The 27836-nt window shown below is 39.0% G+C and overlaps 2 protein-coding genes across 4 annotated transcripts in view; one reads left to right on the top strand and one right to left on the bottom strand.

The window, feature by feature from the left end:
* The window catches only part of ANKRD45 (ankyrin repeat domain 45), a 66694-nt gene extending 65945 nt beyond the window's left edge, over window positions 1-749 (bottom strand). Inside the window, exon 1 of the mRNA XM_075182444.1 lies at window positions 640-749. The gene's annotated coding sequence lies outside the window, so the exon portion shown is untranslated. The remainder of the gene's footprint in view (window positions 1-639) is intronic.
* A 62-nt stretch (window positions 750-811) lies between these two features.
* Window positions 812-27836, top strand: part of KLHL20 (kelch like family member 20) — a 36959-nt gene continuing 9934 nt past the window's right edge. Inside the window, exons 1-8 of one of the 3 annotated variants that reach the window (XM_075182441.1) lie at window positions 812-975; window positions 2388-2473; window positions 13126-13323; window positions 18525-19098; window positions 24403-24561; window positions 25385-25479; window positions 26919-27034; window positions 27626-27809. In XM_075182441.1, the coding sequence (XP_075038542.1) occupies window positions 13301-13323; window positions 18525-19098; window positions 24403-24561; window positions 25385-25479; window positions 26919-27034; window positions 27626-27809 (1151 nt within the window). In that variant the 5' untranslated portion in view covers window positions 812-975; window positions 2388-2473; window positions 13126-13300. Of the gene's footprint in view, window positions 976-2387; window positions 2474-13125; window positions 13324-14568; window positions 14671-18524; window positions 19099-24402; window positions 24562-25384; window positions 25480-26918; window positions 27035-27625; window positions 27810-27836 lie in introns of those variants that run through there. The other 2 variants (XM_075182442.1, XM_075182443.1) reach the window with 2 other exon arrangements.

Raw genomic sequence — 27836 nt, 5'->3', positions numbered from 1 at the left:
TAAGAGTACCACCATTTCCAAAGAACCAATTTTTTATTCAAGAAACTTATTTAAATATTTGACATCACTCATCCAAGGGGCTTTGTCTAAATATATAGTTTAAAATAATGTAGGAATTCTTCAGGTACCATTGTGAGGATGCATTTTGGCAAATATCAATAGTCCCCTTTCTCCAGTGATAAAGCTGATCAGCCGGTGAATCTTGCCGCTGTCAGGAGTTACCACTGGCAATAGCAGTGTTATCACTGGAGGTAACCCTTTTTAGTATAGGGTGATTTGAGAAAAACCCTAATATTGGCAATACAGCTTTTCACCAATTTAATAAACCAGCCTATGTTTGTCTCAGCAATATGACACTTTAAATTCTGCTGATGGAGAACATGAAATTTACATATTATTGTGTTTTATTACAATTTACAAAGATGCAAGCATGTGTCTGTGAATACATGGCAAAGTGTATTGTTTTTTCCTAATAAAAAGGCCAAACATCAATCAATAAGGTACATGAGCCTAGAATTCCTGTTATATCAAGTGATATATTTAACATGCTTTAAAAAGTAGCCCCGTGTCCCGGCTGCCAGCAGTATATTTGCAGTGGAATACCCCCAACCTCTGTATTTCACTCTCAGACCTCCTCACCTGATCTGTGCTACAGAGCAATGAACGGAGAAGACACATTGTTGACGCGTTGCCATGGAAACAGCAGCGCCGGCGGAAGTGCGTTCCAAGCCTCGATCTGGTTGAGTTGAGTTGAGATGAATCTGTACGATGCTTTCCCCGGTGACACAGCTGCTGCTGAGCGTCACTGCCTGGGAGGGGGACGGTGAAACCATCGGACCACTTCCGCTTACACCTCTAAGCAAGACAGAAGAATCAGATTGGAAAGATCCCATGTCTAATACTGCGGCAAGGACTAGATGTGAATACAGGGTACATAGGATGTAATGATTTGAATCTTGACTTCAGAAGCTGCAGGTAATGGTGAAAGCTAATAATACTATTTATGTGTGTCTCAAATAATTGTAATACACGATATAGCTGTCAGTATATTACCTAGGCCACTTGATGCTGTCGAACCCTTTGATAAGTCATGAGCCCTTGCTACAACCTGTGGCTCACTAGTTGTTGTGGAACAATAGGCTACCCATCGAGGCTGACAATTCTGGGACTTTTAGTTCTTTAACGGCAGGACGCAAGTATTTCATCTCCACTTCATAGGGCTTGTCTACTTTCAGATGACACATTGAATTGCTATTACATGTCCCTTCCTTCACAAAGTATTTTTTTTTTCTTTCTTCTGGCTTCTTTCTCTGCTTTTAGCCATGTGTTTATTTAACAAGATGCAAATTTCCATAAAATGCCACCATTTCACATTGCAAGGTTTTATGTGGAGTAGAGGTATAGTAGTAAATGATCAATATCTTAGATATCTTCCCCGTTTCAGTGCAACTAAATAAGTACAAATGTGTACACAGTTAGTCAAACCAGAGGTAACAAGACCTATAAACTAAGGGTCAGGAAAGAAGTTCAGTCATTGAAATCTATTGAATTTACATGCACAGTTACATACATACACAGTGTAAATTGACTGGCACTATGGATACCTTGCTCATCATGGGCTTTATCCCTAACCCTAGCATGGTTATTTAATGAATTGGAGAGTTTCCTTACAAGAGTGAAGTTAGCTTCTTATTCATGCTCCAGCTTCTTATTCAGAAAATGTTATTTAAATAAGATTAAATCAAGTTGGATCACTGATTTCATATTAGATTAACACTAAAGGGTTTTCTTTACACATATTGCAATAGTATTTAGCCTGGCCCAATAAGGTTTGGGCATGAAATCAAGTGCAAAGTGGTCAGATAGCATTTTGACTAAGTAGCTGTAGTTTTGCAAGATTTAAATGCCATTGGCCCACACATTTGATAGTGGTGATCAACACAGAGTTGTCAGTTACATACAAAACACTTGTATTTTGCTTGGCCCAACAACATTTTGGGCATAAAATCAGGTAGCAAAGTGGGAACAGATAGTATTTTGAATAAGTAGCTGTAGTTTTGCAAGGGTTGATAATTTCTTTTAAGAATTGCAACAATAGAATATCATCACGTTGTCCAAAATAAAATAGACTATATACATCATCAAATGGTAAAAAGGACTAATGGGACTAAAACTTCACATTATGATAACATCCAATTGTTCAACAATCTCTCCACAAAAACTACAACATCACCTCAGAAATAAGATGACTATATACAACAAAGAAACAAGACATCCCCTAACACCATAGCCACAACATTTACTGTCAGGAAATGAAAACAAACTTTAAATGTATGTAAACCTTATGGATTATGGACGTTTCAGGCCTGTTCCTTTCCCCTTCTCAGCACTGTACGGTGAAGGCTCAAAGCATCTTTGATGCTGTCCTTGGTGCCAGGGAGGCCCGTTGAGCGGTGCAGGGCTTAGAAGTGGGGTAAGTACCTTCTCACACTGTATTAACTAAGGCGTTTGATTGTGGCAATCATGAATACCTGTGGGCACTTCTTGAAAGGTATGGTCTGCCAGTGAGGGTGTTTGATTGGCTGCCTACCATGTATAGGATGGCTGTGAGATTCCCTCTTGTGAATGGTTGGGTGGCCCTACTTTTGGGGTGTTGTCTGGAGTCAGACAAGGTTGTCCTTTGAGCCCCCTCCTCTATATATTTGCGATTGACCCTTTTATCAGGAGGATTGAGAATGGTACAGAGAGAGGAGTGCAGCTGGTTGTGGATGTTCCCTTGAAGGTAGTGGCCTATGCTGATGATGTCATGGTCGTCTTGTCAGACATGATGCGTGGAATTCAAAATCTGACCTGCGAATATCCTGAGGCTTCGGGCCCTGAGATAAACCAGGAAAAGAGTTAAGTTATCTGGCTAGTGGGTGAAGGACGGCAGTTTGTCCTTCCGAATACACTCCCTCAGGACAGTTAAGAGGTTAAAATCTTAGGTGTTCGATTTGTTCTGGGTGATTATGCCTAGCAAAATTGGCAATTGAAAATGGCAGATGCCACCTCTAAGGTGGAGAAGTGGAAGCTATCCTACAGAGATCAGACTGATTTGATCAAAACTTACATGAGCTTTTTTGTATGTCGGTTACATATATCTGTTGCCAGAATCATTAAGGGTCAGTTCCTTGTTGTTTTCAGTTGTTATGGAGGAACAAGTTGAACTTCATCAAGAGGAGTCTGACATACAAACCGCCTTCGGTCTGTATGTCAGCACTCGGTTTACCATTCCCAGGCCACCTTATGAAGGTGGCCTGGGAATGGTAAACCCAGTGCTGTTCTTTAGTAATGCCTTCTTGACACTTCATCTCAGAAGTCTCCCCCTTGGTGGGTAGCTGGCTATCGAGTTTGGGTGCACCCCTTTCTCAGCGCATGGTTGGATGACAGTCCTGTAAAAAATCTTCAAGTTAAGCATGGATACCTCCCAGCCTATGAGGTCCAGGGTTTGAAGGTGACAAGGAAATGGCAGATCGGGGTGGTTGAGGCAGAGAACTCCACTAGGAGGATATTGGAGAGGAGGTTTTTGCATACTCACTTTGATATGCCCCTGTTACTAAAGGATTGCCCAGGTGATATGTGCTGGAAGAGTCTGTCTTTGGTGAATTCCAAGCGGATTCCTCCAAAGTTTAGAGATCTCACTTGGCTTGCGTTTCTTGGGAGAATCTACGTTACGAGGTACCTGAAGCATAGGGGTGTTGATGATCGTGGTTGTCCACAGGCGGAATGTCATGTGATGACTTTACAGTGCATTAAGGGAATCTATGTCTAACATTATTAAAAATTTATGAAATCACCATTTCTCAATTGATAGAAATCATTGCTTTGTTAATTTGGTGTGTGAAATCCAGTTACTCTCCCTCTTTCATTGCCCCAGAATGTCAGGGATGTAAATATATTTTTAGTGATTAGCATGACAGATTAAGTTATTTAATGTACATTATTAAGCTCAATAATGTAAATTTTTGGACCAATTGTGGATTTAGTTAGATGTTAATGAGTTTTTGAATGTGGCTTGTAGAAACAGCCATGCTGATTGACTTCAGATAATGATTTTTAGTCTCTTTCTGATTATGTAGTTCTGCTTTGAATTTGATATTATATTGTTTAATAAATGTTTAAAAAATATGCAACCTTGGGCATTTTCGTCTTAGTGGTTAGCACTCGTGAGGTATTTTCCCGACCATGGCCTTATCTGTGTGGAGTTTGTTTGTTCTCCCTGTGTTTGCGTGGGTTTCCTCTGGGCAATCCGGCTTCCTCCCACAATCCAAAAACAAACTAGTAGGTTAATTGGCTGCTATCTAATTGACCCTAGTCTGTCTGTGTCTGTGTATGTGTGTGTGTTAGGGAATTTAGACTGTAAGCTCTATTGGGCAGAGACTGATGCGCTGCGGAATTAGTGACGCTATATAAATAAATAAATGATGGTTTTCGAACTTGCAATACACTGCTAATCAGTTTTGTTAATCTTTGGATACCCGTATATCCAGGGGTGTAACTCGATGCTACTTGGACCCATAGCAAAATTATATAGGGGACCCACCCCTTTCAACTGTTTCAGTACTGTACCAGTTAGCCTCTTCTGTCTAAAAACTGTCCCCATGCTAGCTTGTAGGATTGCATAGTGCTGACTTCTCCCAGCTGTCAGACAGAAGTCGTCGGCTCCTGCCTCACTCTCAGCTTAATTTCAGATCAGTGTTTGGGCTCCCGGCCATTCACTTGGGAAGGGGAGGTGGGGAGGGGGGTTATACTGCCGTTACTAGATAGAAAACCCAAGGTAGGTTCTTGAGAGGTAGACCTGGTAGACCTGGTACTCAAACATGGATCTGAAATAAAGTGGGGTGTTTGATTCAAGAGCTGTAACCTCCTGTTAGACATCTGGGAGAGGTCATCACTAGGCAGCAACCGAGACCTTATAAGTCGTCAGGTGGACAGCTGTTTAAGTAAATAGGTTAAGCTGTGCCTCTAGGGCATTTATTATGGCCGGGGGGCCCATAGCTGCTTCATTGGGGATCTGATACATTGCATATGGGGCTTTGACAAAGTAGGACCCGTAAAAAATGTACCCACTTCTACTACGCTAGCTCTGCTATTTGTTTGTGTCCTGCCATACAGATTACATTTTAATTGTAATGAGATCAATGTATAGAGTAAAATTTTACAGTGAGGTAGCAGAATGTCATTATACATTTATTATACAGATTTATTCAAAATCTATGAACAAACCCCAAATGTTATGAATCGGAACATTTAAAATAGCGGGTATGGTTAAAAAACAAAAAAAACAGTACACATGGTCATTGATTATGTAATTTATGTGATTCTACAAGACATTGCTATATTACCATGCACTTACTGACGGACACATAAAAATAATATAGCAAGGTGGCTAAATAGATATATGGATGGGCAACACACGAATGTCTAGGTTGTTGATCAAATGCAGTTTGTCTTTAGTGCAGTCATTTTTACTTTATTTTTTTACCGTTTTTGTATGTGTTATTCATTACAGGTATAGTGGCAGAAGTCTTAGGGGCGTATTCAATTGTTCCTCCGGCCGCCGGAAAAACGAGCGCTCTAAAACTACCGTTTATACGGCAATTACTCGCTCAATTTCAGCTCGCAGCTCCCTGAGCAGCGAGCTGAAATTGAGCGAGTAAATTACCGTATGAACGGTAATTACGCGCAATATTACCGTATAAACGGTAATAGTTTTAACGCGCTCGTTCCGGTGGTGCCCGGAGGAACAATTGAATACCCCCCTCAGAGAGCTATTCCTATACAACAGCGATATATTTATTCTTGCTTAAGTACAAACACTAATCCACCTGTATGAAGCTGAGGAGAAATATAGTCACACACATCAGTGAATGAGACAGGAGTGTTTAAATAGGATGTGCGCGATCACAAAAAAGGAGAGAGAGATGTACAGTTCTATTGTTTTAGTTACAAACATTTCTGATTCTCCTCCTCTATCTTTTATTCCCCTTATCATTACTCTAGAAATCCCCCTACCATATTATACATGTTTGTATACCCTGAGACCCCCTCTGTGCTCTGTGGGTAGAGATAAGTAAACCTCTCTATCACTGCTGCCTACAAAATGCAGCTTCCGCCCAGAAATTGCAACAAGCTTGCGTTCAGACAGAATGGAGGGATATAAACTAATAGTAAGAAAAGTATATGCAGTCAGTTTTATAAGTGAACAAATTATTTGATACTATAAATTGGCACTTGTATCTGGTTTAAATGCTTAGAAATGGTGGAACTTCTCAAAAATATATTGTCTTTTCATGCTGCCTAGAGTAGTGATAGTAGTGATGGACTTGAGCTGAGCATGCTCAGTGATGTACAGGTAGTGAACAAACAATGTAAACAATAATATAAAGTCACCTAATAGGGTGTTGGGTACCCACATACGCCCTGTATTTGCCATGACAGTATGTCTGCTTAAGCCGGGAATTACACTGGTGAGATACAGCATTATTCTTCCACAAGAGAGTCAGTCAACTGATGCCAGGTTGGTGTTGTTGAAAAATTCTGTTTTAGGTGCTGCTCTAGAATATCCCCATAAATGCTCAAGTTGAGTTCAGATCCAGTGACCGAGAAGGCCATGACCTACGGATAACATCAGTGTCATATGCACATCAAACATCCTCGAAGACACCCCTTTCATCAGAAAACAAATGCTTCTACATGGGGCGAAAATGAACACACTGTACCATTGAGTAGCGATTAACACTGCATTTGCCTTCTAAGCATGTCAGAAAAATACACCCACAGCATACAGAACCACTGGAGTCCTTTATTGTTGTAAACAAGCACTTAGAGTTGTAGATTTCTTTAGGTTGGCCCCACACGTGCGTTTGTCTGACTGATGAGAACATGGTGAAGGATCTTACCATATCTCCTTCTCCACTCCTCTGTAGTGTCTTGACTATGCTGTTTGTGCCACTGAAATTGCAAATGTGCATCACGAAGTGTGATGATTGGTTTATGCCCTCAACCCAAGTATAGTATTCTACTCTTTCTAATTATTACAGGGATATCACAATCCTGGAGTATGCACTTCTACCCACTGTTGTCTTCTGTTCATAATGTTTTTCTCTTTGAGTTTCATGGCGAGGTTACACTACAAGCTGTTGCTTTTGCGTGAAATATTAGCATGTTGTGTGTTCATGGTCATTGAAGCTCCTGCCAAGTGCACCCCAACAAGCACCGTCTTTTAAAGCCACGTATGTATCCTCTTGCAGCAATTTAGATGTAATTATAGGCAACCAAAGCAATCCTATTTTTAAGTGTTTTTGTCCACTACTTGTATGTGATTAGGCTGGGCAATAGCTGAACACCTTCTTGTCTCTTCTCTGGAGCTGAGATATTTGCTTAGTTTTATGGTCTCTAGGGGAAGGGAGAACACTACATTCAAAGTATTCACAGTACTGTTTTCATAGAAGAATACAAAATGAAATGTATTTATAGAATTTAATAAGTCTTCAGGCATAACCTTCTCTTTAATAATCATCACTGTTTTTTTTCCCCAAATTTGGCATTCATTTCAACGGATGCCCTTCAGACCAGTTCATGTGACTATATTTTAAACTACATCAATCTGTAAAGCAAGTGGAGGAAAGCCTGAAATGAATAAGTGTTTCCGATGACTTCCTTACGTGTGACTCTTTCGTACCAGAAACTATTTTATTTTTTGTCTCCAGAAGGACGTACCATGTCTGCGTGATCATACTTTGACATTGAGTGTTAAAGTTTAATGAGGTATTCCGCACTTTCGAAGCAAGTTATCATACATTAATGTATTTTTTTTTTCTTCTGTCTATTTGTTTGTGACCAATCTCTTCTTTTTAATTAGAATTATTTTTGCAATTGTAACTTGGAGAATTCTACAATGTGCAGTGTCTATCTTTAAATTTCTGCTTAAGAAATTTGGATGGCATCCCTTCGTTTTGTGGCCTTCACCGTTTTTTGGAGTCTGCAGTATATTAATAATTTTTAAAGGGAAAAGTTACCTTACCTTAAATTACCTTAACCATGGGAGTTCTGAAGGACCCTCTTCCTTCATGAAACATTAATCTAGCAGTGATTCTCTCTCTCTCCCTACATGCTTCCATCTGATCATCTCAAGAATATTTAAATTAAGGGAAGGAAAATTATTGGACTGACTGCACTGAAAGTGAGGATTATAACCATTTTAGGACCCCTTTAAATAATTGTTTTGGTCACTTGTCTACTAAGCTGCTGCTCAATCACTCTTCTGCAGTTGCTATGGCTCTTATAGATGGTCACCCATACTAAAGAGTTAGCTAACTTCTCCAACTAGCAGCACAATGGTGGGCAGCACAGTGGCTTAGTGGTTAGCACTTCTGCCTCACAGCACTGGGGTCATGAGTTCGATTGCCGACCATGGACTTATCTGTGTGGAGCTTGTATGTTCTCCCCGTGTTTGCGTGGATTTCCTCCGGATGCTCAGCTTTCCTCCCACAATCCAAAAACATAATAACCGGTTAATTGGCTGCTATTAAATTGCCCTTAGTCTCTCTCGGTCTGTATCTATGTAAGTTAGGGAATTTAGATTGTAAGCTCCAATAGGGCAGGGACTGATGTGAATGAGTTCTCTGAACAGCGCTGTGGAATTAGTGGCTCTATATAAATAGATAATGATGGTGGTCCAATGTCCAGGACCTCCACCATCTGGGAGACCCTCACCTCTAAAAGAGCACATCCTCCTGTCACTGCTGAATTCTGTTAATGATCAGGTTACCAAACTCATCAAATCAATGCAAGAGGGGTAAGAAGCAGGAAAATTAAAATTTATATGGCTATTATATGCTTTATTTGTTGACCTTTCATATTAATACCTTGAACAGTTTGTCCAAATTGGTGGCAATAAATCATGGAGCCAGCATAAACAAAACACAGTGAAACCCAATGCAGATGCCAATGTGTATGATTCTTTTGGGATCTTGGTGTTTTGTTTTTACTCCATTTTGATGTAATTGGTTATGTACTTTTTCTACTAAATATTCAATTTGCATAGTTTGCTAATGTAAACAAAATAATATTAGTAAAGGTGGTGATTTACTTAATATTTTAGATTAGATGCTTATGCCTTTCATTTTGGGCAATAGTTTGCTAATACCTAGTTTGTATATCTCTATAATTTGGTTTTAGCTCTGGTGGAGTCTGAAGGTCGTGTCACACTAGTGTTTTGGATGCTGCCATTGTCATGTCAGAGAAAACATGGCATTCAGAGGTTCACTACCTAGTGAAGTAAAACATAGCTTTCTCTGTTCCATGTGAATATTTCACTTCAGATATTAGAATGCTGTAGACAAGTACTTGTAACACATGGAAATGGCTTTTCCCATTTAAAGCTGGGAGTCGCTAGTCGAGATTCTAACCACTTCTGAACACCAACCTTTTTCAAACAGAAGAATGCCAAATCAGAAATGCTAATGGGGCACTATCCATAGAAAGGAGTGTATTTTAACCTCTGTACTGACAGAGCTGTAGCAAAGGAGAAAAGCTCAGATTACACGCTTATTGACAGTTTTGACTTGTCCAATGTCACCTCTAATGACTGGTACAGAAAAAGATAAACCATCCGGCAAGACAGATGGGGAAAACCAGATTGGGTCCTGTTATACATCCAATAATGAATAAAGTACAAATACTGTATGCCATGCTCATGTAAACAGTAGTTTCTAGATGCTCAGTTTATTGGGATGGATATAATGTGTGGAACAAAATTGAGCACTGTACTGAGATACCTACTTTTTCGTGCATCTCCTAATGCAGTTAAACAGAAAAGACAGGTTTCATTTTTGAGTATTTTGATTAAAAGTATTACCTTGGTGATCTAGTTTTTTACCTCATTGCTTGAGCACAGGTGTATTGGTTACTGACTGACACTTTTTAAAGGTCCACTGGTGGTACTAATTATTTCATTTGTGACCTGGAAAACATGCACTGAGTGGGGGGCTCCCTGAGGACTGGTTTTGGACAACACTACCTTAGAACACTTCAAGGCGTCTGGTTTGGGGGGTGGGGTGGAGTGGTCAGAGACATTTGCACATGGCACACCTGAAAAATACACTGCTGAGTCTATGTTTACACAATTCCAATGGAAATGTACAACAAACTTTTTATTTTTTCCTAACCAAATGCCATAATATCTATTATTTCTTGAGTTATGAGTTTTTTTTGTTTTCTTTCTTAGTCCTGGTACTGGGCGTTTTTATATTTTCTGCCAAAACTTGTGAAAACCACATTTAACTTGTTTTTATAAACAGGACTTTGTGTCATACTCACATAAATGCACTTTATTTTTACTTTATGCTTTTGATGGGGCAAACTATGACAAAAGTATATATTTTTTTTATTTATTTTGCTTTAAGATTTTTTTTATTTGTTTTCAAAATGAAATGTACAGAAAAGTTTCCTATATGCTAACAGAAAGCTCTTCTAGTCTAATAATAAAAAAAAATGGATGTGGAAAAAAATAGTGAAATTTGCCCGAAGCGTAAAGGATTTACAAGTAAGCACTATTGCAGCCCCCAGAGTTATAGTGCTTACTGTTACTTGTACTGTGCTGTTTCACCTTGTACTGTGCCATTGTTTGTCCTTGTACGGCACTACGGATACTTTGTGGCGCCCTATAAATAAAAATTAATAATAATAATAATAAGTACCAGTGTGATTCTTCAAGTTGCATTTCTCACCGTGCCTTCAGTTTAGTTAGTGAAAGGAGAAATCTGAGGGATTTATTGGTAATCCAGCACTTCTAATATTCCTACGATGGGAATAAAACGGTCCAGACCGGAATCAGAGGAGCATGGAATACTGTGATATTTGAGCTGAGAACAGTAGAACAAGTGTTTATCGTGAAAGTGCGATTGAGGGAATTCTTGGACCAATATATTGATATTTTCTGATGAGAGGAGCTTTGAAGAGCTTACCTTGGCTAGTGAGGGCTGTGTGCATGACTGAGCCTAATTATGCACTTGCTTACAAAAACAAGATTTTGCATACAGGGACAGGATTACTTAAATAAGAATTAAGCGACAGAGAAGAAACCTTTTGAGGACAACATCCCTCTGTAGCGGGCTGCAGAGCACTTTCCTCCCCACAAAAGCACTTAGTCATTTTTTTGCACATTTACAGATCTTTATATGGGAAATATTACATCACTTTTCAGTTTGTGTAATATAAACATTCAAACACACAAATGTAACACCATACATGTCAACTCTCCCGGAAAGTCCGGGAGACTCCCGAAATTCGGGTCAGTCTCCCGGGCAAGCTGGCATTTCTCCCGCATCCCAATCTCACCGAGAATCACGCCATTTTGGAGGGCGGGAGGGAGCGGGACGAGGCCCCCAAAATGACGCGATTGGCCCCGTGCCGCCCCCTCCCGCCCTCCAGTCACGCCCCCTCTGGTAAGTATGTGTAACACGTGTAATAAAGATCATCCTCATTTCCCCTCACTCATGTTTAAATGAAGTAAAAAATGTGGCTAAACCAGGAGTTTAGGAGAAAATGTAAAAGTTAAAATGAATGAAGAGGGTGGACCTAAAGCGGTAACAGGATGGCCTTTAGATTGAAATATTTTTGCTTTCTTCACTATACATCTTTCCAGCAGTACCAGCAAAAGTCACATAGCATGCTGTAATGAGGACTGTCCAAAGTTAAGGCATGTGAATCAATTAGGCAGGGCTGCTCAGATATAAATGTACAATGTACAATCCACCTGCTTATTTTATGATTAGTAAATGATCTTTAATGACCAGTCTTTCAACATTAATGCAGACACACTGGTTTACTACAGTAAATCCAAAGGTCAGTTGTATGTAAAACAAAAAGAAAAGAAAAATTGGACACCATTGTGTTTGTGCACAGTACAGTGAAATATATATGCTAGAGATAAATATCAAAGCAGGCTTTCGGTAAACTCAGCGGGTTGTGTCTGCTATCTTTTTGTCATCTTTTTAGTCCCTTTAAAACATGGCCACGACCCCAATGACATCACATCTGTTACCACTAAGCCATGCCAATGAACTAACAGCGTGTCCTCTAAGGTGCACATCTGCATGGTATTTCTCAGACCACACTGATCACTACCTGGTGACAGTGGAGGGCTCAGTTCTAAACTACTTGAACAGTTGCAGGGTTTCTTGTTCCTACAGGTGGCTGGTAACGGGACTTATCTTTTTGCAGCACATAGCTGATAATTGGAGGATCTGTGCAATGTATGTGTCCTTTTAAATGATATTTAAAAAAAAGAAATACAGGCACATGGCAAATTATCCAAATAAACCCATACCCACCACTTTGCATAACCATGCCAGCTCAAAACTTTGCATCCATATTCCACCCACGATGAGACATTCTAAATGTTTTACTTACTACAAAGAAAAAAAATAAATCTGTAGAAGGTAAAGTTAATTGTAAGAGGGTTATTACATTTGAAAAAGATTGGCAGGATCATCTCTGCTGAATGCAAGCAGTCTTTATAATATTTACATTAAACAAATGCAAAGAGAAAATCGAAAAATATTGGGTCTAAAGCAATCAGGGTTTTGTTTTTAAATAACCTGTATATATTTTGACAAAATATATTTTGTTTATCAAAATAGCCCCTTCCGTGATTGTCTAACATGAAACTTAGTACACTGTTCAATGCTCCTTTCTCATTTCACTGAGCATCAATGCTAAAGTTACTTCCTGATAGTGACTCAGTACCAAAAAATTGAGAAACACTCATGTAAAGGAATGTGCAAAATAATGGAAAACTGATGTAGAGGGGCCGACTTTTATGTATGTTGCATCTGCATTCTGGGATTTACTCCGGGATGTAAATGTTGTTTTACAAAGTTTAATATAATATGATCTACAGTTTGCTACAAGACATCATCACTCCAAAACAGTTTATAACTTGTTGGGTTTCCTAATACCTTTCCAGTAAATCCATTGTACAACATAGTTTTATAATATTATGTTGAAACCAGTTCATCAGTGTTCGTAATTCTTTATGACCACAAAAATAAGAATAATCTATTTTATGCTTACTTTTAGATGCTTCGAGGGATACTGCTTCTGCCACCCCGGAGGGCCGCAATCGGGATACAACTAAGATTTGGTGGCGAGAGGGGTTTCGTTCCAAATATACACAAGACTTGGAGATACTCCATGTGTCTTTCTTCTCTATTACTGTTTTTAAACTTGGTGTGAAGAATTCTCTTCACTGTGCATGGACAGAAAGCCAATGCGTAGGTAAGTGCTGGAACAGAAAGTATGCAAACTTATTTAACTAGCATTATTGCACCTAAGTTTTCCATTGGAGAAATAACATAATGTTAATTTCAAAGATTTAATGAAATAACCAAATGTTTTGTTGGAATGAAGCCCCTCTCTACAATTGCGGAAGTACAGTGGTCCATGCCCTAGCAACTTTGCGGTTCAGTAGGTGCTCACTCTTGTCATCACCCGCGGTTCTATGATGCTTTAGGACTCTCACTATGAAGTTTGGCTGTAGAAGTTGATGATACAGTTTATCTAGTCATCTGCATTCATTTCCTTCACTTAAATCAATTTACATGGCGTTGGGAGCTTCATGTAACTGCAGTTGCTGGTGGGCAGGTTGGGGGTAAGGTTCTCTTCTGCTGCAGGCATCCCAGGCTGTGTGTAATTTTGTTGGTTCATGAAAGTTCTCTTATTAAGGAAGCCTAAAATTGAATGTAGTCGAAGCCCACCTGCCCAACTTAGGTGGTGCTCTGCTTTGATGTTTTCTCACACTTCTGTGGGCGGCAAGTGTACCAGATACGTAGTTGTGAGATTTGGCCCCAGTTGTCATTTACCAGTGTAATATGCATTGATATGTCTGTTGTAAACATGGTAAATGGTTGGGTGGGAACCATGTCAGTGCTTTTCTTATACTTTATTTAATACACTTGATGATTGAGAGAGCTTAGACCATGGGAGTCCAGATCACCTATGTATAATAAAAAAAACCAAAGTGTATATATGTGTATATATATATATATATATATATATATTAGTGTGCATGTTTGTGTGTGTATAAAATATTTTAAAGATGCCAAACTAATTTGAATAGCGCCTTTTTGTTGTAAGTTTTCACAAATATGGTGGTGTGTAGTTCTGTTATTTGCAGAATTAATATATTGTGTTCATTTCTGCCTCTGTGCAACATTGACACGTCCGTGTTTTACAGTCAGATATTACAAATAGTGCTAGTGTATGTGCTCATGATTCTGGAAAATGCATTTAAAATATTTACTGCATCTTCTATCATTTCATATATGGGTTGCAGCCCATAGTGCTTATGCTCCCTTCCCTGCCTATTCTATATATAAATGCGTTTTAATGTTTTCTCCTATGCCAAGAGCTGAGATAGATTGCTAAGCCCCTTTTCCATCTAGCCCCAGGTCCAGTTTCACTTTGCAGCTGTTGGATTAATGAAATGAGAGTTGGAGAACGCACCCCTTGTGTCGCCTACTCCACATTTTCCTCACTGACTTGCCAGTCCCAGCAGCAGCTCTTTGCAGTGTCAGTTCCTGAATAAGGAGGGAAAAGCTCACAGATGCCAGATCTCATAGCCTGGTAATGGGTCTTACAGACTAGAGATGGGTTGAATAAAAATGTTATTGGGGAACTTGCAAATATATGTGCAGGAGGCATTTCAAGATCTGTCATGCCTGTAGCCAAACTTAGTGTGTATGTTGCATGTAAGATGCATGTACAGTAAGCGATTGAGCTGCTCACTTGTTTATGTGCAGATAGTCAAACTGCATTTCTCACCTTGTCTTTGATTTAGACACCTAAAGTAATGTTTTATTGATAGCATTCACATATTTCAAGGTATTGCATATTAACTTAAAATTTATTAAGAAGAGCTTGTCATCACTTGCTTTTCTTGTGCTGTCGCTAAAGTCTCGGTTTTCTGGGTTATCCAAGTTATACACTTTATAACAAACGTGTCACTTATCTTTGATGAGAAGAAAACTTTTATAGTTTGTACTATTTATGTTTAGTGTAAATAGTAATTTATTTATTTTTTTATGTATTTTTGTCCCTTTTCAGTGTTTGGTAATTATTTGTCCATGGTACAAATATACGTTTAATAGGGTATCATAAGGGGTATTTGACAGTTTATTGTTGCCAACGTTCAAAATCTTTTTGGAGACTGTTTAGTTCTGGTATGTGTATATGTTCATATACCTGTATTAATAGCATAGCAAAGGTTTCCGTTCAGTAAAATAAGGGATCCAATTACATTTTTGACACACAACATACTTGCACATCCAAGAATCACTTCGCAATTGGATAGGGTTGGTTATGATAGCCGCATGTTATTTCTGCACAGGGTGGTTTTCTTGTGAACATCTTAAAATAAAACAATATATTCTATTTTGATACATTTGTTGAAAAGGGAGTAGGTGCGGAAACAAGATTGAACTTTGTGGATAGAGTGATACGGAGGCCATATTTGTAAGGCTAGTCCTTGCACTGCGGAAGGACACAGACATACTCACACCACAAAAACACTTCCATCATGCAGTCGGTCTTGTTCTATCGTTTTAATGGGACGCATTTTGCATTTTCCACTTGCGTTTTGATGGACAAGAACATTTCTAGGTGTACTTTTGCCTAATGTAAACACAAAGTTTCAAACACACACTTGGCATATACATTAAAGACAGTCTTGGGGGTTAGATTTAATTAGCCACATTGTTCTTTAGAACAACGCGGCCTGCGCATTGTCACCGTTGCTACGGTAATGGCTGCGCGCCGTCACCGTTGCTACGGTAATGGCTGCGCGCCGTCACCGTTGCTACGGTAATGGCTGCGCGCCGTCACCGTTGCTACGGTAATGGCTGCGCGCCGTCACCGTTGCTACGGTAATGGCTGCGCGCCGTCACCGTTGCTACGGTAATGGCTGCGCGCCGTCACCGTTGCTACGGTAATGGCTGCGCGCCGCCACCGTTGCTACGGTAATGGCTGCGCGCCGCCACCGTTGCTACGGTAATGGCTGCGCGCCGCCACCGTTGCTACGGTAATGGCTGCGCGCCGCCACCGTTGCTACGGTAATGGCTGCGCGCCGCCACCGTTGCTACGGTAATGGCTGCGCGCCCTCACCGTTGCTACGGTAGTGGCTGCGCGCCGTCACCGTTGCTACGGTAGTGGCTGCGCGCCGTCACCGTTGCTACGGTACTTTCTCTGCTAAATTTTGCTCGCAGCTATGTGAGCCGTTAGCAAAAATCAGCAAAGCAATTACCGTAGTAATATTAATATTGAGTGGGCCACTGTGTTCTAAAGGACAACATGGCTAATTGAATCTACCTCTTTAAGTTCACTCACTCTTCTCATTAATTTAAGCCATAAATGAGGTACTGCTTTGTATTTGTTCTGAAGTGATATGAGAGTGGACTTTGGTGTGAAGTTTACACTTGTAGACAGTAGAGTCTTCCATCCCTGCACACTTATTAGTTCGCAAAGGCGTCCTCCAAGTGCTGCAAGGGGGCTTGGACCATTTTACAATTTTGAACAACCTCACTAGTGGATACTGGTTACTCTCATGACCCACATTGGCCAGTACAGTCGAAGTACTCAAATACAAATTTGATCAACAATATTAAATTGCTAAGCTGCTGATCTTAATTCTTCAGTATACAAAATAGAGAGTAAAAAATGACCTTTTGAACAAGCAATAGTTTTTTTTGTTTTTAGTTTGCTTTTTATATCAGTTGGCAGTACAGTAATTGGTAATGCATAGAGTTGTTTGGAACTGGTTAAGAGTTGAATGTAAAGATGCTCCACTTATGTGAGCGTTCAATGGACCTGCAAACTTAAGTTTGCACAGCTGTGTTTGAATTACACGTATATTTAAGATACGTGCAGCCTGAAATCTAGCATATGGTTACTTTCAGCGGAAAAACTAATTTCATTGCATAGTTATCATCCACTTGTAAACTTACATTAAGCTTATGGATGCACAAAAGCTACACCTTCTAGGCAATGTACCTAAAGATAAGTGTTGTCCAAATTATGACCCCTCTGAAATGTGTGGATGTGCATTACTTTACTCTCCTGAGTTTGCAGATGAACAACCCCAATCTGCCTCTCCAAGAGCAAGGGGCCACAAGTATAAATTATGTTCAACTCAAAATATGGGATGAAGTTCTGTGCATGAGCAGTGTGACAAATTATACTCTAGGCACATTTTGTGCAACTCTAAATCTTATGTCAATACACAAGACGAAGTACACAAGATCTAAGTGGCAAAATGCATTACAAAAGGCAAAATGCTCAATATTTTCGATGGGGTATGTTCCTGAAAATGAACAAATGGGTGTTATGTCCTGCTATATGTGACTGCTTGTTAAAATTAGAATGCAGATGTTGGTTTTTGCCAACATAAAGTAACGTCTGGTTTGGTTTTATGTCAGATAGGTCAATGCTATTCAGATTCTTAGGGGCATATTCAATTGTCCAGGTTACTCGCAAAAGTAACGCGGCGTTGAAAGTATTATTGTTATTACGGTAATTCTAACCCAGATGTCAGCTCGCAGCTTCCTGAGCTGCGAGCTGAAATCCGGCATTACAGGCACCGTAATAGCGGTAATAGTGCGCAAGCTGCGTTACTTTTGCGAGTTTCGCTGACAATTGAATATACCCCTTAGGGTAGTGGGCTGATGCTATATGTACAATTGCCAGATGGATCCTTTTAGAGGAAAATTATAAATAAACTGATTGTTATAAATAATATGTAACATGCTAAACAGGACTTTGGAAATCCCATATATGAGAGCTGGTTTGTTCAAAAGTTATTGCTTGGTGTATCTAAGCCAGGCTTCTCCCTGTTTTCATGACCATTTGGCCAGAAGGGGCACTGTTCCATTGAAGTCTATGGAAGGCACTTCAGCATGGAAACATTCTCTAAAATTAGTATATGCAGATAAGTAATTCTGCATTTAGGAAAGACTTATTCATATGTTTCTAAATACATAGAAAAAGATATCCTCTTCTTAAAAATGAATTCAGAAGAGTCTTAAACCCATTTTTACAGAAGGATGTATGAGTGTTGAGAAATGGCAGTTAAGTTGCCTCTTCTTTCTGAATGTGGGACAAAATCAATTACAGTATTTCTTCGATTCTAAGACACCATCAATTGTAAGACGCACACTAAGAATGAGTCCTATGAATAAAATAAAACGCTAAAGACACACACGTGGTTCGAAGACGCATCCTGGTTTTAGAGATGTTTTATATGGGGGAAAAAGGTGCATCAAAGAATTGAACCAATACAGTATATTTTTGTTACAATGGATATTTAATCCCTTATTTTCTTTGACAATTTTGCCAAATAATTTGATGAATACGTGAAGATTTGTATACCCATAAGCTCAATCTTCATTGTCAGTAAATGTCTAATTTTTGTCTGGTTTCATCTTCAGGTGTCTCAGCACTCGCCCAGGTGAGACTGGAATGGATGTGACGAGCCGTTGCACCCTGGGAGACCCCAACAAGTTGCCGGAGGGGGTCCCACAACCGGCCCGCATGCCTTATGTCTCAGACAAACATCCGCGGCAGACCCTGGAGGTCATCAACCTTTTGCGGAAGCACAGAGAGCTCTGCGATGTAGTACTTGTGGTTGGTGCCAAAAAGATCTATGCCCATCGGGTTATCCTCTCTGCCTGCAGTCCTTATTTTCGGGCAATGTTCACGGGAGAGTTGGCTGAAAGTCGACAGACAGAGGTAGTAATCCGGGACATTGATGAACGAGCCATGGAATTGCTTATTGACTTCTCATACACTTCACAAATCACAGTCGAAGAGGGCAATGTGCAGACACTGCTGCCAGCTGCCTGTCTTCTTCAGCTTGCAGAAATCCAGGAGGCCTGCTGTGAATTCCTGAAACGGCAGCTTGACCCCTCTAACTGCCTAGGTATCCGAGCCTTTGCTGACACTCATTCATGCAGAGAGTTGCTGAGGATTGCAGACAAATTTACCCAGCATAATTTCCAGGAGGTAAGATGAGGGTAAATGTGGAAAGCAGAAAGTCCATACTTTATGTGGGATAATGTTTCCCCAACAGTTGTGTGTTTGACCTTGATAAATAATAAAAGTGACACCGTAATGACAGCTAAAGGATACCACCTTCACACAACTAAAACATGTGTTGTACTCAAGCACCATAATGAAATCTTCTATACTTGTGTCAATACCCTTCCCACAGCTCTCTAATAGCACATTTAAAGGTCACCTAAATGGAACATAACCACTTATCAGAAAGTGGGCCTCAATCGGATAACAAGAAGTCCAACTTGTCCTTGCAGTATGGGGTATTGGGATTAAAAAAAATAAATCAAGACGACGTAAGTAGCCATATAGTAAATGCCACTTCCCACGTCGCTGTGAATTTTGCTATGCACTCTTTGCATCAGTGATGTGGTATTTTAGTAAATCGATACATTTCTTTCACATTATATATGCATCTCACAAAGTGGCTGCAACCACTGTGTGGGTGATGAATACACTTTAACTACGCACTATTGCATAATTGCCATTTCCATTTGACATTGCTTGCCAGTGATAATTTCCTTTGTCTGAAATATTGAAAAATATGGATCAGCACTGATGAGCTGGGATTGTAAATGTATGTGTGCCACAGCAAGGGTTTATGGGCCTTTCCTAAGGGTGTTTAGTGCCACTTTCAAAATTATTTGAGTATGAGTTTAGCAGAATGATAGCCTCAGATTTGTCCATTTATATTGTGTTGTTGTTTTTTTGTGGCTTTTTTTTGCTCTTTAAATTGTCAGAAAGTTCCATTCGTACCTGAATCTGCTGTAGAACACTGCATAAATATGTTGTTCTGCAGTGGAATACTGTTGTTTTGATGACTGTAGCTGGAGTATTCACAATTCTGTTGATAGTGTCAATTGCACAAAACTTTACCTAAAACATATGTGTTTGTTGTCTGTTCAGCTATAACTAGACATTTGCGTACATTTACTGTGTGTGTGTGTGTTAGAAGAAACAATATTGTTCTATCTTGGATCTTGTTACATGCCAGTATGAGGTCTAATCATTTTCTGGGCAACTATGATTATTCATGAGTATACTGCCAAGAGCATCATGTGACATCATCAAGAGCTAGCTTTCAGTACATTGGCTCTGATTGATCACATGGGTTCAATGCCCCAAGAACTTCTGCGTACAACAGCAGCAAATTTAAATAATACCTAAAGCATTTATGACACGGACAGAGATGGGCACACTTGTATTATAACTGATTTTTCTCAATAATGGTATGTGTGCTAATAACTGTACATTGCAGTTAGGATTATTCAGGCTATGGCTTTTTTTTTCCAACTGAATATTGACTACACTTTAAGTTGTTTTTAACTGAGATGTTCCTTGTGAATAATGTAACTTCTGGGATGTTTGAGGGCTGCTGAAAGAACATGCATGCAGTTTCTGTTCTGCAGACATGGGCATTTGCAAAGGTAAAATTTATAAACAGCTTTTAATTAGGCTGTAGAGTGTTCCTTGCTTAGAGGGAACAGCACAGCAAAACTGAGCATGGCATTGAAGAATTATTTGTAGAAGGAAGCAGTGAATGATTTCCCATGGTGTTCTGTGTCTCTTTAATTTGCTTACCATCGTCAGGGTCCCAGGTGGGTTTTCAGTCAAACGTCAGATGGATTCTGCTTGTGATATCCTATCGGATTCTGTTTCATGGCCTCAGAAGTTTGTGTGTGTGAATGCTCCCTTCTCTATAGCAAATCTATTTACAGATCAAACTAGGATTCTGATAGGCACGTTTCAATACACATACCATTTCAGGATTGACTGCAGCCTGAGAAGGTGCAAGCAATTATGGGAACCCTATGGCTCCTGGTAATTATTTTGGGTTTCTGGGAAGGGATGTTTCAAGGAAAGTAGTTTTGTAAACTTTCTTTTTCCAGTGAAACTGGTTTAATTATAATGTTGTGTTCTCTATATTGTTTGCAGTAGGATATTCCTCCAGTATTAGATTTCAGATTTGAAGATGTGATTTCTAGTTGATTGTTGTTTTCTAGTTCTTGTAACAAAACATTAAAGGTTTGCAAAATCAATCCTTTTGCCACTCGTCCTGGTTGTTTGACATTTGCCAATTAGTTTATTTCTACCTGGTGTATTATTAGTTGTGTACATATGTGTTTTTATTTGTCGCATTATCATTTTACACTTGTCACCTGCAGGATCTAAATTGTATAATTCCTGCACATTACACTGTACAGCTCTCACCCTGGTTGACTTTCTGTGTGTAGCCTTGTGTTTTATGTGCTGTAGTATGAATTTATACAGCTTACCAGTTACAGGCTTTGAAAACAAGTCTGCTTTTCCTTGCAGATCTTAAACTTTTCAAAAGCTGCGCATATACTAAAGTATTTCTTAAGTTATCCATAGTCAATATTACACTCATTTATCACTGTATTTCTTCCTTCATCACTGAGCATGTGGAGGTTTCAAAGTATCATAGGTTCTTTAGCCCATGGGACAGCCCCAACCAATAGTTAATTTGTGTTCTATGTTGGAAACAGTTGCTGGAGGGACTAGACAAAGGGAAGAGCTTGGTTGTGTCACTGGTTTTCTCAAAAATTTGTATGTGTATTAAAATTGCAATTCTCAGAAGTAGAGTGACAGGCACACGTTAATAACAATACTATTTTGATCAATTTAAAAGGAACACATGGTGCACTGTATTGATGATTTGGAACATGAACGAAAGGTTAACCAATGTTAGCTGAGCATTAAAGCCCATTTCTTTCATTAAGCTGGCTCCCCTTATTTGTGATTAGAACCAACTTTAGGTAAGATGGTCTCCTTGTTATCTATTATGCAGATGCATGGAGCCAGAAGCAATATGGCTTCTCCGACCCTAGAACATTACATCACTTCCTGTTGTTCAAACAAATCTGTACAATGGCTTCTCACTTAGAGACTGTTTATACAGCATTTTTTTTTTTTTAAATAATTGAATTGTTTGTCTCTCCAGCTTAATCCATCTAAGTAATTTTTATTTTATGGTTATTTAAGATATATATATATATATATATATATATATATATATATATATATATATATATATATTCTCATATAGGATAAATCTTGTAGCTATTATGCACTGGACATCTCCAAATATATTAATTGCTAATAATGATGCTATACCATCATACGATGATAAAATGGCCTCTCTGGATGCTGTTCCATTGGAGTTTATAGGTTATATTACAGTTTACCACCACCACCAGGGATTTGCAATGCCAGCTTCCATTTATCTTAGTAAAAACAAATATGCACCATAAAGCATTGCTGGTTTGCTGAATATCTATAATCGCATAAAATCAAAACCAATCAAACAGGATATTTCATCTCTTGGTAAATTGTTCAGGGACAATGTCCGGCCCCTTGTCTCTTCTGCACAGTGTGTTTGTTTAATTTTGCTTTTCAAGCAATCACATATGTTCTTTTAGTTCATGTAGTTATCATGATCCAGGAGTTACAAGACCCCCCCTGTGTTGTAATAAATTGCAAGTGTGCTTATACACAATATATTTAGGACTAGGCAACAGGAATTAGATTGCAAAGTATTGAGTCGCAAAGACAGCTGATGCACAGTTTATCCTTCCTTTCCAGCTAACAGAATCCTAAATATGTTTACATAGAAATGTATACCTAAACCACCTGGACAAATATTTAATGTTTAAATGCTGCACCTAAAAGCTAGCTCAGTGCATCGGTAGTTCCACATGGTAAACAAGATTATCTGGCCCTTGAACATCATGCATTTGTTGTATTTTATTTTTCATTTGCAAACCATTCAAGCTATTAGATGGTAAAACCTGAGATGTTATGAGTTGATTAGATTTGGTACGATTTATATACTACTTTATAGTATGACTGATGTTAGTTGTATTTATTTTGGTTAAAAGATTAGCTCTTTTCTTTTCCTTAATAACCATTGTTGCATAGGTTTTGGGCTTTTAAATTACTCTGTTGCTTGACATTACAGCTACGGTTTGCAGCCTCTTGTTCTTCTGATGGACCCTGCAGTTGGTGACTATTAAGATTGTGATTGGACCGTGGAGAAAGGGGACCCACAGTATTCTACTACTTAGTGAAAACACTATTATGACACTAGTAACTGATATAATGACGGGGGAAATCCACGGCATGTTATCTGAAATGGGCTGCTGCACAGTATTTATGGTGAACCCAGCTTCAATATTGCATATGGGTAGTGTCACTCTGGTGATTTTGTCTGCAGAGATTGTCAGTGAAACTTGTTGCAAATGTGTTTCCATAGATACCCATTAATTGTTATTGGAATATGTCATACCAGCGACTTTCCTTCAAATATTAACTTACTAATGCAGATGGTTAAAATGCTACCAGAGTATCCAGCTCTATTGAAATCCGTGGTATCTGACAGTTACCTAGCACACAGCATATTTGCCGCTGCTAAACTGCAGCTTGTATCCGCTTTTCCCCCTGCATGTCGCAAAATTGCTGTGTGTGAGTATATATGTGTATAATATATCTCCAATAAAATTGGCAGCAGCAGAAAACTGCTTATAAATTGTTAATATCCATTTTCTATTATTAGTAATAATATTATTATTATTTTTTCTTCTGCTGAAAAATGTAGTGAAACTGTCGTAAAGCTGCCACCAAATAAGATCTGGGTTTTTTTGCCGCCTATTTGCAGAATAGGCGCTTTGCAATATTTGGTCCATAGGATTGAAAGCAGCCAGATTGTCTCTTTGATATATCTACATGTGTGCGACAACCTTAAGTGCCCATTAAATTTTACCTTCATTGGTGAACTTCGGCGTACATTTTTTTTTTTTCCTTTTGTCTGTTTGTAAGTTGAAGTAAAATTAGGGCAATGTAGTGCAAGCCTTTTAATTGCACCTAATGTACTAAGACTCTTCTGCAGGAGCTGCTGTCCTGAATTACTGTTTATTTGGGATTTTTTTGGTTTTGTTTTGTTTCCTGAAAGGATAGGTGACCCCAGTGTATTGACTCTTACGGTCCCTTGTGGAATTAAAAACACCAGTATGACGGTTTCATTAGTAATCATTGGTTCTGCTTGGGTGAAAAGCCTACATGTTGCCCCCCTTAATGATGTCACATGATGTAGGTAACTTAGTCATGTGGTTCTCTACAGACTATCCAAATGTGATGAGAGCTATAGTAGATGGTGCAGCAATCACTCTGCTAATTGAGTGAGTTTTAATGGCTTATCCTCAAGTTGCAGACTTTTTTTTATTTTTCTCTCCATAGGTTATGGAAAGTGAGGAGTTCATGCTCCTCCCTGCCAATCAGCTGATCGATATCATTTCCAGTGATGAGCTCAACGTACGCAGTGAAGAGCAGGTGTTCAACGCAGTCATGGCCTGGGTAAAATACAGCATTCAGGAAAGGAGGCCCCAATTACCACAGGTATGCGAACAGATATGTTAAATTACTTAGATATAGAACATTGCATACAGCGGACTTGCTGAGACATCCAAAGAAGACAAATATTTTTTTTTAATATATATATATATATATATATATATATCTTTTTTTTTTTTTTAACGATAGCAATGCTCAATTTGAATTATTCTGCTGGCCAACCAAGAGTAAAGCATCTTTTTATATTTCATTTATATATTCGTAACCAATCAGTCATTAGCACTCTGGTGTAATCAGCCAATATCTAGTTTTTACGATTTGATTGGAACTACACATGAAACCTGGTCATCTTTCGAAAATTAAAGGATAATTTCAGTCTCCTTGAATTTGTTGTTCACTGTCCTTTCTGACACTAACCTCCAGGTGGGCAGTTGGCCTTTCCATTAAGCCCCCACAGTTGTGGAGAGACTCATTCCCTGGTGTACGGCAGCGTTCTCCTCAATCTTATGAATACATCTGGTTGGATGAGCCACAGCATAGTGTATCCAACCTGGTGCACCTCTACGGCCAACATACTGCTCACTTTCACAATTCTCCTGGAGACTAAACCGACTCTGAGGGGTGTGTTTAGTGTTTCTTGTTAGAGAGGAGAAACAACTGCTTGTTCTGCTGGTACCTGCTTAATAGCTTTGTGGTTTTATTATAGTTGCTCCTGCGTCCTGGCTTCTCCTAGCTGCCTTTTACAACTGGGATATTGTCTTTTGAATTGCATATTTTTTTCTTTGCTATATTATATACATTGTTTATTGCCTTTGTGATGTTTTTGGTTGAGTATCTTGAGTACATGTATGTTTTATTCGTTCATCAGGTTCTGCAACATGTCCGGCTGCCTCTGCTAAGTCCCAAATTTTTGGTGGGAACTGTGGGATCCGATCCACTTATTAAAAGTGATGAAGAATGCAGGTACAGTCTGTAGGGGAAACCTTGCTTTTTACCTGTGATTTCTACTATTTTATCTTAATCTAGTTTAAGTGTTTGGCTGTGCATTGCAAAATTCCTCTAAATTCCATTATGTTCCTGCTTTGCCTGCAATCCTCATACTTTAATAGTTGGTTTTTTTTTCCATATTTTCTACAAAAAGAATGACAAATTATTGAACGTGTCAAAATGGACTCGCTGTTCCCTCACTTTTAATGCAGGATTAATAAAAACTAACAATGGAACCGCCAAGCTTTCTATACCGATATTTATTTAGGACACTATGCAAAATAGCATATTTGTTTATGTAGTCATCTGATCTGTGGAAAATTTGACTCCTTCAGAGTCTGAGCAAACTAGCAATGTGAACATAAGGAATAAATTGATCTGCTCTCAAGCGTGTTAACAGGTTTCAGGAACAGCGTTTGCCTTGTGGTTACTTGTGCCTGCCTTTACTTATAAAGTACTAAACCGGATTTGGACTCTTTCACAAAGAAACAATTTGTGCTAAGCTCCATACATTTAGCTGTGCAATTGTTCTTCTTTCACTGCACCTTAGCCGATCTCTATTACATAATCAACTACCGTTTGTAACATATGAAACGGTCTTCTGCTTTGATTTAGTTTCACTTAATGTTTTAAGTCATCATATTAAAATCTTTTGGATGTATAGTATTGTCATATTAACTTAATGCTTAAAAAAAACATATCGTCACATTTATCCAGTTGTCATACAGATGCTGCTGGAGTCACAGGAAAGTATGTATTACAGAGAGAGAATACCTAATAATACAATGTTTAGCCTGCTTATAAATAAGTATTGTGCTAGACATCATAGAACAGTATAAACAAACATGGCATGCTTTAATAGGTAGAGAACTAGAGTCAGATGACTGTGATATCCTATGGTTATGTAATGCTTTAATATCGCTGTTGATGCATTGCTCCGCACTGCATTCATTTAGAAGGAGAACATGTCTTCAATGGATTTAATACTAGTTTGATCATTGGGACAAATCTAACGTAGACTGACTAGTACAGGTATACAAGGTGGGTAGACATTGGAGGTAATGGGCACTTTCACAAAGGAAAGGAAATAACAACATAGGGGAAGGGGAAAGATGAAACCTGAGCCTAATCGATTAAGGCAGTGGATTCCAAACTTTTTCAAGGCACCCTTAGGGTCTCCAAAATTTTTTCAAGGCACCACTAAGCCAAAATAATTACCAAGTATTATCCCGCCTTGCTTACCACTGGCCCTGGCCGAGACACCCCTGTGAGATCTCCAAGGCACCCCAGGGAGCCTAGGTGCACCGTTTGGGAACCACTGAATTAGGGAATTATATAGAGGCAACAGTTAATAATTAATGCAATAATTTTACATGTTGGTTTTTTGTGGTATGTACGTAAATTGTTTCTTATAGGGACTTGGTGGATGAAGCCAAGAACTATCTTCTGCTTCCTCAGGAGCGTCCTCTAATGCAAGGGCCAAGAACAAGGCCTCGGAAGCCCATACGCTGCGGGGAGGTGCTGTTTGCAGGTGCATTTGGCAATATTACATTAAATAGTGGCTCATGAAATGAATGTAACCTCTATTAATGCAGTAATTTATCATGTGTATCACACAACCATCATCATTGTTTATTTGTAAGGGAAAATTCAATTTTTAATAATGGCCACATTTTTGTAAAACGCAAAATCTATTAAATAAAATATAGAAATGTTATTTGGAAACTCTTTTTTAGGTTTGGCTTCATGTAGTCAAGCATTTCAGCAAATGCAGAGAGTACAACATTAAGCATGTTTATTGCGTACCTGTATTTTATGTATTTGATCACCTTTGAGAGTGGTGTAGTCAGCTTAAATACCCACTACTCCTTGTAAGGGACTCCTATTATATGTTCCACATAACTCAGATCTATTAGCCCTGTTCCCTTCTCTCTCCAGAATCGGAGGCAATAGTAGCAAAGTAGGGGCAGCTTATATTAAAAATATGTTGTATCCTCATGCAACTCTTTTTATATTGTATTACTGGTTTTACATTTTACATTCTGGATTAAAAATTATATTCAGGTTATTTTCTGTAACTGACTAGATTAAAACATGGTTAGTAAAGGTTTTTTTTTTGCAGTTGGGGGTTGGTGTAGCGGAGATGCAATTTCTAGTGTGGAACGCTATGACCCCCAGACCAATGAGTGGAGAATGGTGGCTTCCATGAGCAAAAGGCGCTGTGGTGTTGGAGTCAGTGTTCTAGATGACCTCCTGTATGCTGTTGGTGGCCATGACGGCTCCTCATACCTCAACAGTGTAGAAAGGTAACTGACGGGCCCACCATTCATATG

This window comes from Mixophyes fleayi, chromosome 8 (assembly GCF_038048845.1).
Source record: "Mixophyes fleayi isolate aMixFle1 chromosome 8, aMixFle1.hap1, whole genome shotgun sequence".
Lineage (NCBI taxonomy): Eukaryota > Metazoa > Chordata > Amphibia > Anura > Limnodynastidae > Mixophyes > Mixophyes fleayi.
This window is presented reverse-complemented; position numbering and strand designations above follow the sequence as displayed.